General features: G+C 34.7%; 1 protein-coding gene across 1 annotated transcript in view; it reads left to right on the top strand.

Moving 5' to 3' along the window:
- ERBB4 (erb-b2 receptor tyrosine kinase 4) overlaps window positions 1-17,523 on the top strand; it is a 1,090,474-nt gene that overhangs the window by 729,518 nt on the left and 343,433 nt on the right. Inside the window, exon 4 of the mRNA XM_055345632.1 lies at window positions 2,098-2,232. Within this exon, the coding sequence (XP_055201607.1) occupies window positions 2,098-2,232 (135 nt within the window). The remainder of the gene's footprint in view (window positions 1-2,097; window positions 2,233-17,523) is intronic.

Below are 17,523 nucleotides of genomic sequence, written 5' to 3'. Positions count from 1 at the left end.
TAGGAAGTAGAGATGGATACTGTGTTCTTTCAACATGAACTATTTGAATTATTATGTGAATCCTGAAAAATACACTCTTTCTACAATATTTGAGCTGTTATATTTTCCCTTAACATTTTTTTTAAGGTAGGGCTTTTCCAAATGTAGACTGAAAAATAACCTTCATTTCCTGGATAGCAGTCAAAATCTCCTTTCTTGCCACCTAATGAAGAATTATTCCTAGAGCAGAAGAGCATCACCTAATGTCTCATGAGAAAGCTATTAGTATCAGATCGTCACATTTCATAGATAGAAACTTTGATGCCAAACATTAATGTAGAAATCCATTTTCACAATCTTTCTTACGTCTTATACCTCCCTTCTGCTTTGATGAAGATTGCATGGTTAGGTCATGAAAAATAATGAACTGGGTTTTAGAAATAGAAAGATGATCTAATTCCTTTTTGTTTCTTTTTTTTTCCTCCCTGAGAAAATGTAACCAATAGTCTGTGAAAGGATTGATGGTGAGAACAGGAGTGATTTTAAATGTGCCCTGCGATGTTAAAATTTATCTGATGTATTTTATACATATAATGCAATAAGGCAATTGAGATGTGCCCACCTATGTCACTTCCACGAATACTCCTTTTATGGTCCCTTTTATTCTTTAATCTCCCTCCTTGGTTTAAAGTGACTCTTAAAAGTTGAGCTTGAGACACTACACAAGAAAGAGATAATTTTTTCAAGGCCACCATGGGAAATAGAATAGTTGCCTTCCCATTATTCATGTTCTTCCTCTTCCTCACTAACGATCCTGCTTGTTTAGGTTTTGTCCAAATAGCTGTATGTCCACTGAGCTTCTCTTGTAGTAGGAATGCTCATGGGATATCATTTTGGCCAATAAAATACAGAAATAATTCTTGGGGGAGAACATCTCTTCCCAAATAGAAAGTCAGAGTCTCAGTAAGAGGATGTCTCTTGCTTGCTCTTCTGTTTTCATCTTTCCTTGAATTCAGACAGATGCTTTTAGATATATCAACTTTCTTGTGCCTGAAATGAATAAAATCAACGCAAAACAGATGTGGGTACTGTGGACACCACTACCTCCTGTGGGGTTCTTATATGAGAAAAATCATCCCCTATCTATATAAATTATTGTTAACTATTTTTTGTTACTTGTAACAGTGTTTTATGGACTGAAATATAATTTCTCTTAAGTTGTTTTTGCATTGAATAGAATGGAAAATGTGGTAGTTATTAAGCAGGAAGATACTATGTGTATTTCTAACCAATTTCTGCAAGTAGAAAGAATAGTATTTTCAAAACCAGTATTTCAGAGGGAATATCTACTTTTTTTTCTGGATAATTTAAAGCAATCTGAAAGAATTTACATGTAAGATTAGCCATTGTTCAGGGGAAACAAGTTAGCTGATCAAGGTCAGTGTGGAATAAAGAATCAAGTAAAAAATGGCTTTAGTGCATTTTATCCCATGGTCCTGCCACTGTTCCAGTGAACCATAAGGTTTTTATTATGTCTTGCTTTGTGTTGTTCTTAAAGAATCATTGACAATTCTATTGACTCCATTTGAGTGGATCAAAGAACATTTTTTTTTGTAATTGTAACATTAATTTTAGCTTTCATTTTGTTTTAATTCCTATTGACTTCAGTCAATGTTACGTTGACAAAGAATTTTTCTTAAGAGAGATAAACAAATTAAATGTACCAATAAAAGGAAATTGGTTAAATAAATATCATTTAATTTATACTCTGGCATAGCATAGTCTCATTAGAAATAATGTAGAATAATATTAATTACGATTAGACACTTAAAGACAACATCTATACCAAAATGTGAAGAGTGTTTTTCTGAGTATTTATATTATGTATTATATTATGTATTATATTATGAATGGTTGTTTCCTTTGTATTTTTCAATCTTTTCCAATTTCTGCAATCAATTTATATGACTAAGTAACTGATATTTTAAAAAATGTCTTGGCTATTAACAATGTAACTCCAATGTAACAATGAAAATAGTTTAGGAATAAATCATTTTTATTGACTACCTTTTCATCAACAAAAAAATTGACAAGGAATCTCTGTTTGTTTTAATACAGAAATCCTTAATGGTGGAGTATATGTAGACCAGAACAAATTTCTCTGTTACACAGACACAATTCATTGGCAAGATATTGTTCGGAATCCATGGCCTTCCAACTTGACTCTGGTATCAACAAATGGTAGCTCAGGATGTGAGTAACATTATCTTTTTTAATGTCTCAAAATGTTCTTCTACTTCTTGTGAATACAAGCAGCTTATGTTTATCATTGCATTAATAATATTTTGAATTTTGATGCATCCATTGAAATATTTTGGTTATATATAACAATAATCTTTTACTTCTGATTAACTCTCTTTTGGAAATGATAGCTTTCCTTTTATAAGTTCTCATTTTCTTAACATGATTTCTTTTGCTAAATATTAAATACTTTACTATTTTTCTAATGTCTAAGCATTACAATATCTGAATGTTTAAACATGTGCCCATTGTCCATAAACTTAAAGCTGGTATCTAACTACTGCTTCAATTCTCTGTGACCCATGTACCACTGAGAAACAGGTGATAGGACAAAAATAAACCATCTTATTCCCTATAATATTTTAAATTAAAACAAACAAACAAACAAACAAACTGGTTAACCTTTTAAAATTCCTAAGCCTCCATTTGCCCCTGAAGCCTTCATGGTAATACTTTATACCATTCCAAACACTATACATAGAGAATTCAGATTTCATAGGAGAGATATGTTACATTCTAGCTCTAGTCATTAGCCTAATAAACTACCTATTTCCCATTCTTAAAGTGTATTGTTTCAATCACAGATGATTTATCAGGTTCAGAGTGTTTAATATGATTAAATGATAAGCAAGTAATATTTGAACTATATCATTAAAATCTTAGAAAATTATTCTGCCTGGAATCTGTTTCGTTTTCATAAAGCAGGCTATGTGGTCCTCACATTTATACTACTGACATTTGTATGAGAACAGAATCCTCATCAAATATTAACCTGGGTTTTATATTTCTCGTCTATTATTATGTATTTCCCGCCTGAAATCATAACTATCTTCACACAGTTCAATAATTATTTGCAATAGTACTGATTGTGTTATGACACTTTTGTAGAAATCAAACTCCAAGGGACAATTATTAAATTTCATGATGGTCCTAATAATATAATGGGGAAATATGAATATGTTTGATCCAAACTGACAGCTGTGTTTTTAATAAATGGCTAAATTTTTTTAATGTAGAGTAACATAATTTTCTTGTCACCTTTGAGCAGAAATTTGTATGAGATTTCGTCTTTATAGCGTTCAAGTTGCCTACCTTGTAAAATTACATCTTAATAAAAAATCAAATCTGTTCACACTAACAAGACAAATGATGTGTTTCAGAAATGGCTCCCATTTTCAGTCTGCCCATATTATGGTACATTTTATATTTGGACCGGGGGGAGGCAAAGCATAATGATTGCATAAGAGGAAAGGCCTACTGACTTAGCTTATTAGAGCAACCAGCCTATAATGCATGAATGAGACCAGGCAAGAATGAAGCCCAGGACAGAAGCCAAAGGGAAGCCTTACAGGATGTGGAACAGGAAAGGTCTGGGGGGGCGGTCACTGAACTTTCACAGATGGCATCTGTTTGTGCTATTTGTGGACAATTTGGGATGGTTTTGCCTATAATTAGGCAACTGTAGCCACATTTGTTTTGCATGCAAATAATTGCAGGTGCACAAATTATAAATGCAGAGTAGAGGCATAACAAATGCCTTTACAAATTAACCACCAATTGCTTATTGAAGTTTTCTTCTTTGCATACTAGTTCTTTTTCCTGACACATTAAATATACTGTATGACACTATAGCTAAAAATAATGAATTGGCTGGGCTTTGAATATTGGTTTCCCCCTGATTGAATTTTTCTTCAACTTCTCCCCATGGGTGAAGACAGGTGTTTTCATGGTTTTAAGTGGGCTCCATATCTAGCATGAAGCCTGACACAAGGCCCGAACTCATGACCCTGAGATCAGTACCGGAACTGAGATCAAGAGTTAGACCCTTAACCAACTAAGCCACCCATACTCCCCTCCTTTCATGTTTTTTTTTAAAGATTTTATTTACTTATTCAAGAAAGACACAGAGAGGCAGAGACACAAGCAGAGGGAGAAGCAGGCTCCCTGCAGGGAGCCCGATGTGGGACTCGATCCTGGGTCTCCAGTATCATACCCTGGTCCAAAGGCAGACACTTAACTGCCGAGCCACCCAGGCATCCCTCCTTTCATGGTTTTATTTTTTTTTTCTTTTTTTTTAATTTTTATTTATGATAGAGAGAGAGAGAGAGAGAGAGAGAGGCAGAGACACAGGCAGAGGGAGAAGCAGGCTCCATGCACTGGGAGCCCGACGTGGGATTCGATCCCGGGTCTCCAGGATCGCGCCCTGGGCCAAAGGCAGGCGCCAAACCGCTGCGCCACCCAGGGATCCCCTCTTTCATGGTTTTAAATGCAACTTCTACACTGAAGACTCCCAGAACTATATATCACCAGTCACCCAAATTGAAAATCTGGTGGTCATCATAGACTTCACCTTCTCCTTGGTTCATGGCATTTATTTAATCATTAAATCATACTGAATTTGCCTTTTTCTTGATTTTACATATTTCTCATTGCCATAGCTCTAGTTCAAGGCTCCATCCATTGTCTGAGTTACTCAAAACAATCTCTGAATTCTTAATTTTTGAGGCCACACTGTTCAGTCTGGTGAAACCAAGAGCTTCCTTCTTATAATATTTTTAAATTAATAAAAGGAAAAAAATAAATGTTTTATCATAAATGTATAAAAATCAATAAATTCATAAAGTAAATTGTAAAGGATTACAAGGAAAATAAATTATACTGAAATACACTTATCAAGATATTTAAAAATAATTATGCTATATGGTCATATGCTTATTAATGTGTTAAATTAAAAAAACTAATCATAGGATTAATAGACAATGTAGTTTTGTAGCAGTGATACACCTAAATATTATTTTATTTTTTAAAAGATTTTTTGTTTATTTATTTTCATGAGTGGCAGGGAGAGAGCATGAAATAGGGGGAGGTAGAGAGGGAGAAACAGACTCTCCACTGAGCAGGGAGCCCAATGCGGGACTTAATGCCAGGATCCTTGGATCATAACGTAAGCTGAAGGCAGATGGTTATAACGCCAATGGAGCCACCCAGGTGCCCCCTAAATATTATTTTAAAAAGGACAGTCATTGAGATGCCTGGGTGGCTCAGTGGATGAGCATCTGCCTTTGGCTCAGGCCATGATCCTGGAGTCCCAGGATCAAGTCCCACATTGGGCTCCCTGCACGGAGCCTGCTTCTCCCTCTGCCTATGTCTCTGCCTCTCTCTGTGTGTGTCTCTCATGAATAAATAAGTAAAATCTTTTTTAACAATTTAAAAAGTAAAATAAGATAAAAAGGACAATCACTTTAATAAATGGTATGGGGAAAATTGGATTTTCACATGTACAAGGTTGAACTTAGGCTTTAACCTTACACTAAATGTAAGAAATTAACTCATAATGGATTAAAGACCTAAACACAAAACCATAAACTATAAAACTCCTAGAGGAAAACATGGAGGGAAAGCTTCATGACATTGGATTTGGCAATAATTCTTAGAGCTGCCCCCAAAAGCAAAGACAACAAAAGCAAAAATAGAAAAACAAGGCTACATCAAACTTAAAAACTTTGGTGCATCAAAGGACATGATCAGCAAAGTGAAAAGGCAACTTACAGAATGGGAGAAAAATTTACAAATTATATATCTCATAAGGGATTAATATTTAGACTATATAAAGAATTTTTACAACTCAGCAACAAAAAACTTGATTCAGAAGTGGAGTTGGATTTCAAATGGCATTTCTCGAAAGATGATATACAAATGGCCAACAACCATATGAAAAGACACTCAACATTGCTTTGATTTGAAATCCAAATCCAAGCCATGAAATATCACCTTACAACCATTAGAATGACTGTTATCAAAATAATAGAGAATGACAAGTGTTGTTGAAGATATGAAGAATTTGAAACCTCTGTGCACTGTTGGTGGGATTTTAAAGCTGTAAAATAGCTATGAAAAATAGTACAGTGGTTCCTCAAAAGTTAATAATAGAACTACCATATAATCCACAACTCCACTTCGTGTCATGTATCCAAAAGAACTGAAAGCAGAATCACAAAGCATTATTTGCACATCTATGTTTATAGTAAGTAGCATCATTTATAATAACCAAGAAGGGGAAGCATCCCAAATGTCCATTGATGAAGGAATGCATGAACAAAAATGTAGTGTGTGTGTGTGTGTGTGTGTGTGTGTGTGTGTGTGTATGTACACGTTATTCAGCCTTAAAAAAGGAAGGAAATTACGACATGTTACAGCATGGATGAACTTTGGTGACATTTTACTAAGCAAAGTAATACAGTCACAAAAAGACTGTATGTCTAACTTATATGAGGTATCTAGAGCATTTAGGTATCTAGAGTAACCAAACTCATAGAATCTGAAAGAAGAATGGTAGTTACCAGGGGCTGGGAGTGTTGGGAAATGAAGAATTTCTGTTTAATGAGTATAGAGTTTCAGTTTTGCAAGATGAAAAAGTTTTGTAGATCTATTCCATAACAATGTAAAAATACTTAACACTACTGAGCTATACATTTACAAATGGTTAGGACAGGGGATGCCTGGGTGGCTCAGTTAGTTAAACATCTACCTTTGCTTTCAGCTCAGTTCGTGATCTCATGGATCCTGCGATTGAGCCTAGAGTGGGGCTCCCTGCTCAGTGGGGACTCCGCTTGAAGATTCTCTCCCTCTACTCCTCTCCTGACTCATACACACACTCTATCTCTCCCTAAAACAAATAAGTAAATGCATCTTTAAAAAAAAAGTTATGACAGTAGATTTTATTTTGTGCATTTTTACTGCAAAAAGGAAGGAAGATAGGAAGGAAGGGAACAAAGGGAGAGAGAGGGAGAGGGAAAGAGGAAGGGGAAGGGAGGAGACAGGATGGGAGGAAAGAAAGAGAAAGAAAGAGAGAAATCTGTAAAAACCAGAATGCAGTATGAATACATCTATAGTTTCTATTCATCAGTGTGGCCGGTACCACTTCTATTCATAATTTTTGAAAATCATATATTTTAGAAGAGATTAATGTGAATAATAATGTAACAATTCCTCATTCAAGGACCTCCTGAATTATATCCATAATCCCTTTAGGGGCCCCTGGCCTTCTGGTTAAGAGCCCCCTGTTTAACTACTCTTCTTGCCTCCAAACCTGACAAATCCAGCTGACAAAGTGCCACCAAGAGCCCTATTTAATGGATATCCAGCTATGACCCTGTCTAAAAACCATGTCATGACACCTGACTGATGTAGGGTCAATTCTTAACAAAACCAAAGTCATAGAGTTCTTAGAAGATTCCTGTTTATTTCTTTCCTTAAATGGAATGAGTTCTTAAAATTGATTTGTCTGTAATGCCTTTCCTTTTCTGTTAGACTAAATTTTGTTTTACTTTAAGACACCCATCAATTGTTATCTCTTCTAAGAAGTGTTCTCTTCCGTAGGCTGGATTAGGTAACTTCTCCCCACCCCCATAACTCCATAAGCCTAGTGCTGAAACCTGTCATTCTGTCTCACTATAAAATGAAAGTCCTTGAAGAACAAGGCCCAGGTCATCATTTTGTCCTGTTTTAGTACATAATGGATGGATAAAAGTTTTATACTGAATAAATAGACAAATAGATAAAATAGATCAGTTCACAAATAAGAAAGTCAGATGAATCTAAGTAATATTTTCTTCTATTCATCATTTATATATAAAAGTTCTAATCCATAGACAGGTAGCTTATTCATTTTAAGGTTTTTTCAGGTAAAAAATGACAACCTACATCTGTGTGCTTAATCTGATTTATAACTATATATATGTTATACTATTTCTATTATATTTAAGTACCCATCTATATTTTATTATAAGATAAATATATATGTCTGCTTTTCCTTTAGTGTAATGAGAGTAATTTGTGTGGTACTTATAAATCTATAATCATAGAATTTTGACAAATAATTTTAGAGTATTTGATTAAGTGATATTTTGTGAAGTATTTCTTAAAGTAGTCCTTGGTATTTTGTATAATACTAATTCTTAATACAAAAAAAGCAAAATCCTTTTAAGAGCAACCTGGCTTTTTATTGATATGACCTTGGACTATAATTGGAATAATGAAGAAAAGGCTTGATGTGTCTAGAAAAGAAAGTTTTAAATGATACCACTCTTTTAAAAATATATGATTTAAGGATAACTATAATCAAATTGTATTTTCCAAAATACTTGAGTTATCTGGATCTGAACTTTAGCAAGATGAGGGAGAGATGAGTGTTCTTTTTATCATACAAATCCCTAGCAAGATTTACCTAACATTCTTGGATAGGTTTATTAATAGTGCTCATTCAATAAACTACCATTCGGAGTGAAAAAAATCATATAGTAAATGATGTTTCACTTACTTGGAATACTTCTAATAACTGCCATCAACCACAAGGATGTCAAAACGATGGAACTTAGTTGTCTTTGAAAAATTAAGCAAATAGGAATATACCAGAACATGAATATAGAATAATAGACAATAATATTCGCCAAGAAGAAGATTGTGTATTTAAGAGAATGTCACTAAACTGGCTAATTTGAAACCTCGCAAAGCCTCTTATTAGCTATTTGGCCTTGGACAAGTCACTTAAGCTGTCAGCACCTCCATTTCTGCATCTGTAAAAGGAGAGAGTCTAGAGCAGAGCTGAGCTGAGCTCTTCGGTTTCAAGGTTTTAAGCCAAAGAACCCAGCAGAAGGTACCAGTCAAGCTTTCAATCACCTATCCTGATAGTAGAAGCAAGAGGCCAAACGGGAGAAAGCACCAACTGCTCCACTGTCCATTTATTCCCCAAAGGCAGCTCCAGGAGAGGGTCAGGTAGATCAGATTGATCAGCACATAGGGAATTGTCTCACTGCTGAGGGAGCCCCAGATACAGGCCTCTGAAATTTTCTCCTCTGTAGGAGCCAGAGGGCAGGTTGAAAGGAGAGAAAGTGCCAGAGTTCTGAGTACTGAGTCAGAGTAGAGAAAGAAGTGTTCCCTCCCCTCCCTGTGCTTTCCAGCAAAGCCACCTGAGGAGGGCCTCTCTCAAAGGCATTGGATGGACAGAGGAAAGTGATCTAGGAAAATTGCTGTGCCTAAGCCCATGGCTTATTAGAGAGCCCTGAGTTTTCCTGGACTTAGTGAGCACAATGCATTGGCTGCTCACCAAGCTTTGTGTTGTGAGACCTGTCAGGGTAAAGCCTTTTGAGTTTCTGTGGTCAAGCTTGAAAGATCACAAATAGATTTTTGGGCCAGGAGCTAATATTACCAACTTCATAGGGCTATTATGAGGAATAAGTAAGTTCACATGTGTCAAAATCTGGGTGATTTCTTATGGTAAAGGAATAAAGTGACTTGTAATTTTGATTTGTTTCTCCATATGCATTAACCATATGTAGACAGAAATAATTTTATAGTATGTGTATTATATATTAATTAGTCAACACTTTATTTTGTTTCTGTTTCACGTGTAGTACTTTGATAGTACTTTGTAGTACTTTGTAGCTTGAGCCCACTGAGGCATCACAGGATCAAACCTCAGATGCCCCAGATCCTGCGGTCCTTTCTTCAGCTTACGCCAGATGCACCCCTCACGCTCAGTGGCTTTCTAAAACCAAATACAGGTTTCCCCCACCATCCAAAAAGTAGAAAGTTCCTAATGAAATCTTTCAAAGCAAAATGGCCTAAAGCAAAGAGTGTCCCCAGCTTTTCAAAAGTTTGTAGTCCATTTGCTTTTATGAAAGACCATTAGTACAGTAACAGCGTGTGTGTGTGTGTGTGTGTGTGTGTGTGTGTGTGTGAAAGTAAAAGTCCTTTTCCATTTCTTTTGGATAACAAACAGGTACTAACATAGGTTTTCACAAAGTGAAGTGGCCTATTGTGAACTTTTGGCAAGTGTAGGATACCTATACCGCCTAATTACAGAAGTGGAAATGTGGGGGACTTGGCAAATTCATAAAAACATTATATTCATAAACAACTCCAGGACTAACCATGTGTTTAACCCAGATGTTCGACCTGCCATGTAACCATTAGTAAAACTTAAAATTATGTATATATATATATATATATATATATATACATATATATATATATTAATGACTCACTTATCCTAATAACTGTCCATTCCTAACTAATATTGCATGTTGTGTACCACATAGGTAATTTTCTTGAACTAGAAAATAATTAAACCTCGGAGTAGAATTAAATCTGATTTCCTTAGTTTATCAACTTTTATTACTCCTTCAGTGTCAAAAATGTTTGCATTAAATAGACACATTCTTCTAAGTTTGGCATTTTGTAGTTACAGAGTGAAAAACAAAGTAGCAAGAAAGATTATCCACAGTGCATTTCAGCACAGCTTCAGTGTATTCTATATGCACACATCCATTTTTATATAAATGCATATATAGAAACAAGTCATTCACAGTGTTTTATTTTTTAATTTCTTTTTTATAAGATTTATATTTATTTATTCATGAGAGACACAGAGAGAGAGAGACAGAGAGAGAGAGGCAGAGACACAGGCAGAGGGAGAAGCAGGCTCCATGCAGGGAGCCCGATGTGGGACTCGATCCCCAGTCTCCAGGATCACACTCTGGGCTGAAGGCGGTGCTAAACTGCTGAGCCACCGAGGCTGCCCGTGCACAGTGTTTTAAAAGATTTTTTTTTATTTTTTATTTTATTTTTTTATTTTTAATTTATGATAGTCACAGAGAGAGAGAGAGACAGAGAGAGAGAGAGGCAGAGAGGCAGGCTCCATGCACCGGGAGCCTGACGTGGGATTCGATCCTGGGTCTCCAGGATCGCGCCCTGGGCCAAAGGCAGGCGCTAAACTGCTGCGCCACCCAGGGATCCCTAAAAGATTTTTTTAAAAAAGAAAAGTTTTAATTATGGGAATAGAAAAATGTGAAAAACAGAAAAGATAAATGAACATATGTAAATCCAAAAGATAGGTTGAAATGATTTAGAAAATACATTCTTCATGAGTACAATCTAGTAAAACAAAAAACAAAAGATATAAAGATCACTTATGAATGTAGATGCAATTATTCTAAATAAAATATTAACAAACAAGTAACAATTGAGGAATGTATTTAAAATGTAAGAGCAAATAGCAACTCTTACATTTTTAATACTGTTATTGAAAAGTAAGGACTTGAAAATGATCCATTTTGGAGAAGACCTTTATTGCTACATTTATAAGAAGAGAATTGACTGAAATTCACTCCAGGATAAACTTATATTTAAGAAAATTCATTACAAGATGCAAGAAAATTATGCTTGCTAGCTTGTGTTAGTTGTTGCTGTTTTTGTTTTGCTGTCCCTTAGCTTCTTATGAGAAAAGTGCATTGTTTTACTTTTTGATAAATTTTTCATGACAGATTTTTATTTTCTTCATATGCAATAGCTTCCCCTCAAACCAACGTTTTAGTCAAATACTATATATATAATTAAAGAAATATGACTTTTGCTTTCTGGAGAATGAATATTCCTTAACAGTACCTGAACCCCAAGCAGCAGAAAAAAAAAAAATTCTCTCATCATAGGCCTTCTTTAGTTTATCCCAGTCCTCCTATTTAGCACACATTACATGTGCTATTTTATTTTATTTCTATATATATATATATATATATATATATATATTGCAGATATATGTATGTGTTTGTACATAAAAAATACATGCATAGCATAAACATTTTATATAAATGTGTATATGCACACACACACATATATACATACATTGGTCTCAAGAGCTTGTGATTAGAAATTAGTTTCTACTTTCCTTTTATATAATCCACCTAAAATCTGGAATAAATCCCATAGTCTCTACTCTGGCCTGTCCTCTTATTGCCAGCTTCAGCCTCTGCTACCAATCATTCCCGTAACCTCATAGTGGTGCTGGGTACTTTCTCAGCTTCTCTAAAGACCCACTGTGTCCCCAATTTCCTCAAAGCATAAATGAGACTAGTTATTAGCATGATTTTGCTGATAATAATAATAATAATAATAATAATAATAATAATAGTAATGGCTATTTGTCGGGGTGAGAGTAGCAGGGAAGCCCAAACTTGACTTTTGCATTCCTGCTTATGAAGTGAGGCTAGTAGGACCCTTGGACCATTCCCAAACCTTAAGGATGGATTTCCTTTGTTTTCCTCTAGGTCCCTTCTTCAGGCAAAGGTTCATCTCATTTTCTGTTTTTGAGCTAATGGAAACATCATTTTGTCACATAAGGAAATGTCCATTTCAGACTGAGATTATACATAGCGTGGCTTCCTTAGAAAAGTTTTAATAGTACATTTCCCAAAAGCAGTGCTTCTTCAGTCTAAGATCAGACCTATCCGTGGAGTGTTAGTAAATGTTTCATAACAAGTTTTCAAAAAATTGCGGGGCAACACCCCAACTTGAGGACTTGCTAATTTTCATGGTATAAACATTCTTAACATTCTCTCTTTTAAGCAATCAGTGTGGGTTTTGGAAGAAATGCCCAGGTACCAGACCATTATGTAGTATGTCCACCGTGCAGATTCAATGGATATAAACTCAATCATATAAATCAGAGTAAAAATTGTAAACTAGTCAGAAAACAATGAATTTTAAATATATATTACCTTTGCTTTAATGAAATTTAATTGTGGTTTTATGTAATATAATATTTAGTAGTGGCTATATTCAACTACCAGATCTGGAAGTTCTAGAAAATCCAACAATCAGCTGTATATATACACTACTGCCATGTGTGAACATCATTAATCCTGTAGAAGCAAATTCTGGGCTAAGGAAATTAAGCCCACACATCATGCATGGTATGAACTGATTGTGGCTTCTTGGGTCCTACAGGCAAATGCTGAATAAAACACACATGTACACACACAACTAAGTGAACAACGACCTATTTAAGAACAAGACAATTTTACTAAAAATTTATAGAGGGAAAATATTTGACCCTTCAGGGTAATAATCTGCTAACATTTTTTATTTAAATTATTAAAATAGTATACTTAACTTCTGCATTCATGTTAACTTCTTGCACTAAAAATTTTCTGAAGAATGTTGGAACGAACGGGCTTAATGAAATGGTTCTTCTAAGAGTAAACTGAGTTTCTATCTCAAAGATGAATCTCCCTGTACCCCCACAAGCATACTGGTCTAACTCTTAAGGTAGTCAGTTTTCCACCATCAAATCAATGCAACTATAGCCTGTTGGAAGAAAAATCACTATTATGTAAAGTGACAGCACTGATATTGTGTAGCACCAAAAAAGTACAAAGTTCTTTATGTCCAGAGAATACTGGCTTGATATAGGATTTCTATGTTAGTAAAAGGATTAGAAAAGCCTCTTTTGATGAATATACTTCAGATCACATGCAGATTCAAAACTGGCCTAAATTGTATGAGTTTGCTGCAAATAAGCCAACTGACAAAGATATGATTTCCTGTTAGAGAATATGTAGCTCTTTGTTATTTGAAATTTTTGTCACTAATTGTAACAGTAATTTGCTTTAAGCACCTGTGATCTTGGCCTGATAGAACACAGGCATTTAAAAAAAATCCTATTTCTAATTCTTATAGAAATTCTATAAAGTAGGTGTTAAGAGCCCCATTTAGGGTGGATCAGAACCTTGGCATCTTAGAATTTTTAGTAATCAGAACTCAATATCTTCCAGTGAATGGTCAAAGAGATTAAAATCTCATGAAATAGCAGGTCACTGGATTCCACTTGTACAGTTAGGGACAGATTTCTGATTTTATTGTTTCTCTAAAGCTTATTTTAAAATAAATTTTAATATTCCTTTTCGCTAAAAGAATTTTCATCAAAAACATCTATCATTATTTAAATAAAAATTGCTGATATTTATGAAGAAGGTTTTCACACTGTTCAGACAGAATGGAGAAAGGTCAAGAAATCAAAATAACCAGATTTCCTTTGAAAGAGTCACATGAAATGATAAGTTTTGGGAATTGGGGATTTTTGTCACTGAAAGGCATCTTTATTACTGGGTCAAAAAAAAAAAGTAATAAGAGCTACAGACTTGTTTAAATTGCATGACAGTCACAGAAAATCTTGTCCATGTAAACCTAATCAAAAAAATGTTTTCCAGATGTACATGGATGCATGAATGGATAAGCAACACATGGTTATACACATGCAGTGGAATATTATTCTGCCTTAAAAAGGAAGGAAATTCTGACATATGCTACAACATAGATGAACTTTGAGGACATTACACTAAGTAAAATAAGCCAGTCATATAAAAAGACAAATACTATACGATTCTACTTATATACAATACTTCGAATAGTCAAAATCATAAACACAAAAAACATAGTAGTGGTTTGCAGGGGCTGGAAGGAGGGGAGAATAGGGAGATTTTGTTTAATGAGTGAATTGTTTCAGTTTTAGTTTTAGAGGATGAAATGAGTTATGTGAATATATGGTGTTGACTGATGCAAAACAAATATGAATATGTTTAATACTACAGAACTGTACACTTAAAAATGGTTAAGATGGTAAATTTTGTGTTATGTTTATTTTTCCACAATAAAAAATACAGTCAAAAACGTAAAGTGAGGAGCATTAATGTGAATTGATTACCAGTAAGAGACATCTGGTGATCTTCCACGTTGCTTTCATTCTGTTTTTTTTTTCTTTTCTTTTCTGTAATTTAAAAAAAAATGTACCCTTATATAAAGTTTTAAGTCATCCTACTCTATGAGGATGGAGGATGTACAAATAATTCTAAGCCTGGAAGAATTAGCTGTAGGGGTTGAAATGCTAAGTTGATGGAAACCACTTAAATTTTCAGAAAGGAAGAAACTCATTGATTGAAATAGCAAGCACCTGATTAATGTAAAAGAGATTTACAAAACATTCCATAGTTTTTTTTTTTAATTTTAAGTCCAGTTAGTTAACAGGGTGTTATACTAGTTTTAGGTATATAATATAGAAATGTAACACTTCCGTACATCACCCAGTGCTCATCACAAGTGTCCTCCTTAATCCCCATCACCTAGTTCCTCCATCCCCTCACCCATCTCCCCTCTGGTAACCAGCAATTTGTTCTCTCTAGCTAAGAGTATGTTTCTTGGTTTGCCCCTCTCTTCTTTCCCTTTGCTGGTTTGTTTTGTTTTCTTAAATTCCACATACGACTGAAGTAATTCTATAGTTGATTTTTTTAAACATAAAACTCTGATTTTACATTTGGGGTTTAAAGCAACTATGTAAAATTGAATGAAAATTATGCCAAATCCACTCAATGCTACCCTCTTCTATTTTTCTCTGATTTGTTTACTCTCTAAAGGGTTAAGAGTGATTGTGTGTGTGTCTATGCCCTGTTCTGCAACCCTCATCCATAGGTTTTATTATCATTCACATATGTATTCCCATTTCACTAATGAAAGTGGCTTTGTGGAACTCAGTTGCACAATTAATTACAATTTAAAGATGTTATTCTTTTTCTTTTCTAATTTCTCATCACTTAGAAAAAGCTAGGAAGCAAAAGGAAGGTGTTTACAAGTAACTGAACATTGTCTATTCAAGTTTCCCTTTCCATAACATTTGCAAAGTTTTACCTATGTCCTCCCTCTTCTATTGGTGTCCTCTCATGAAGCCACTTTTATTTCAAAGTTTGGAGCAGAGATGTTTCCACTGGAGAGTTAGAGCCAGGGAGTTGGCCTTTCCACAGGGAGATGGGGAAAGATAATAAGGAGATCAAGCTGCTAACCCGCTTCACAATCTCTCAAGTCCAGATGATTGCAAGCAGCCCAATGCAACTTTTATTTAATTCGTTGCTGCCTGGCAAGAACAAATTATGTTCTATTTAGAGGTGATTCTTTTGGCAATTGTAGGTGCTCTTTCTAAGCAGGGAAATCTAAAAAAAAAAAAAAAAAAAAAAAGGAAAGGAAATTATGCAGTGACATTTCTCTTAAAGTTCTTTAAGTATATATACTTTAAAACTTGATTTAAAAATGCACAAAGTTAAAGTCATCTCGAAATTAGATGTCCCAGACACTTTAATTCTCCTACCTCCTCATACCTTGTTAAAGAAAAAGTTTGATCTAGTAGTTTTTTTAAAATAGTAAGTGCTCAATAAATATTAGTTATCATTTTTAGTATTTATAATTAAGATCTGTTCCTCTTACGAAGACATTTCTTCTGTATTGTAGCTTAACACTGGGAACTGTGATCAGCCTTCTCTTAGCTTCCCATCATCATTTATAAGCAAATACACCTATAATTTTGGGGAGATGAGGACTGGGTGGGGAAGGACAACTTTTTTTAAATGTTCCTGACATCCACCTATAATACCCCCCCCCTCCGCCCATTGAGGTCATTTGCTAAGTGCTGCTCATTCCCCACACACATTAAAGATCTTGGCAAGTGAACCTGAGTCATCTTTTTAACTCCATGCATGTCATTCCCTAGGTGATTTTGAGTAAGTGTGTTAATGATCTCATTTAACATTCTTGCCTAATGGTTTCGTGACCTCCTAAAATCCATTGAACTTATCAGTATTTACACTAATTCTGTTAAGAAACCAGGCTTTGTTCTAACATAAAGTTTGTCTTCCTCTGAGTGCTTTAGATCATTTTGTGTGCTCGGTCTTCCTCTGTCCCACATGACCGTTCTATTCTTGTATCTTCACATAAATTAGATACTTGATTCTTTTGGTGGAGAACATGAAATCTGGGGTCTGATCTCAGGTCTTCTCATATTTGTATGCGTTTGGACAAGTTATTAAACTTCTCTGGCCACAGCTGCCTCATCTGTAGTAGCGTCTTCCTCCTAAGGTTGTCATGAGAAATAATTCGCCTAGAAAAATTCCTGCTACATAAGAACGCATTACGTCTAAGCTATGACTAACTTTTTAATATGTTAGCTAATAAGGACTTTGATTCTACCCGGAGGGTTTATATTTCAGATGGTTACAAGACCAACAAATTTTTTTTTTTTTTAGAAAATAGAAAACTGGGGCAGATTGATAAGCAGTAGGGCTAATATTTAGGCTGAAATCATTTTGTGATGGAATATGATAGATGCATGTGCAATAGTTTGTGAATCATTTATCTTTTTCTCCTCAAATAACTCAATTTCCAGATCCGTCTAGTAGTACATCAACAAGAAACGCCATTTCAATACCTTGTCGATGGAATACTTTTTTTTTCAAAAATATGTTATAAATCCATTATTCTTGAATTTAGCTTTTGTGTGTGAGCTTCAAGGGAAAATTAATGAAAACATTTTACATCAAGACATTTTAGGCTTATTACTTACTGTAATGCCTTTTGGGTCAGTTTCTT

Source organism: Nyctereutes procyonoides, unplaced genomic scaffold (assembly GCF_905146905.1).
Source record: "Nyctereutes procyonoides isolate TBG_1078 unplaced genomic scaffold, NYPRO_anot_genome, whole genome shotgun sequence".
Lineage (NCBI taxonomy): Eukaryota > Metazoa > Chordata > Mammalia > Carnivora > Canidae > Nyctereutes > Nyctereutes procyonoides.
The sequence above is the reverse complement of the archived record's forward strand: the minus strand, read 5'-3'. Positions and strand labels throughout refer to the sequence as shown.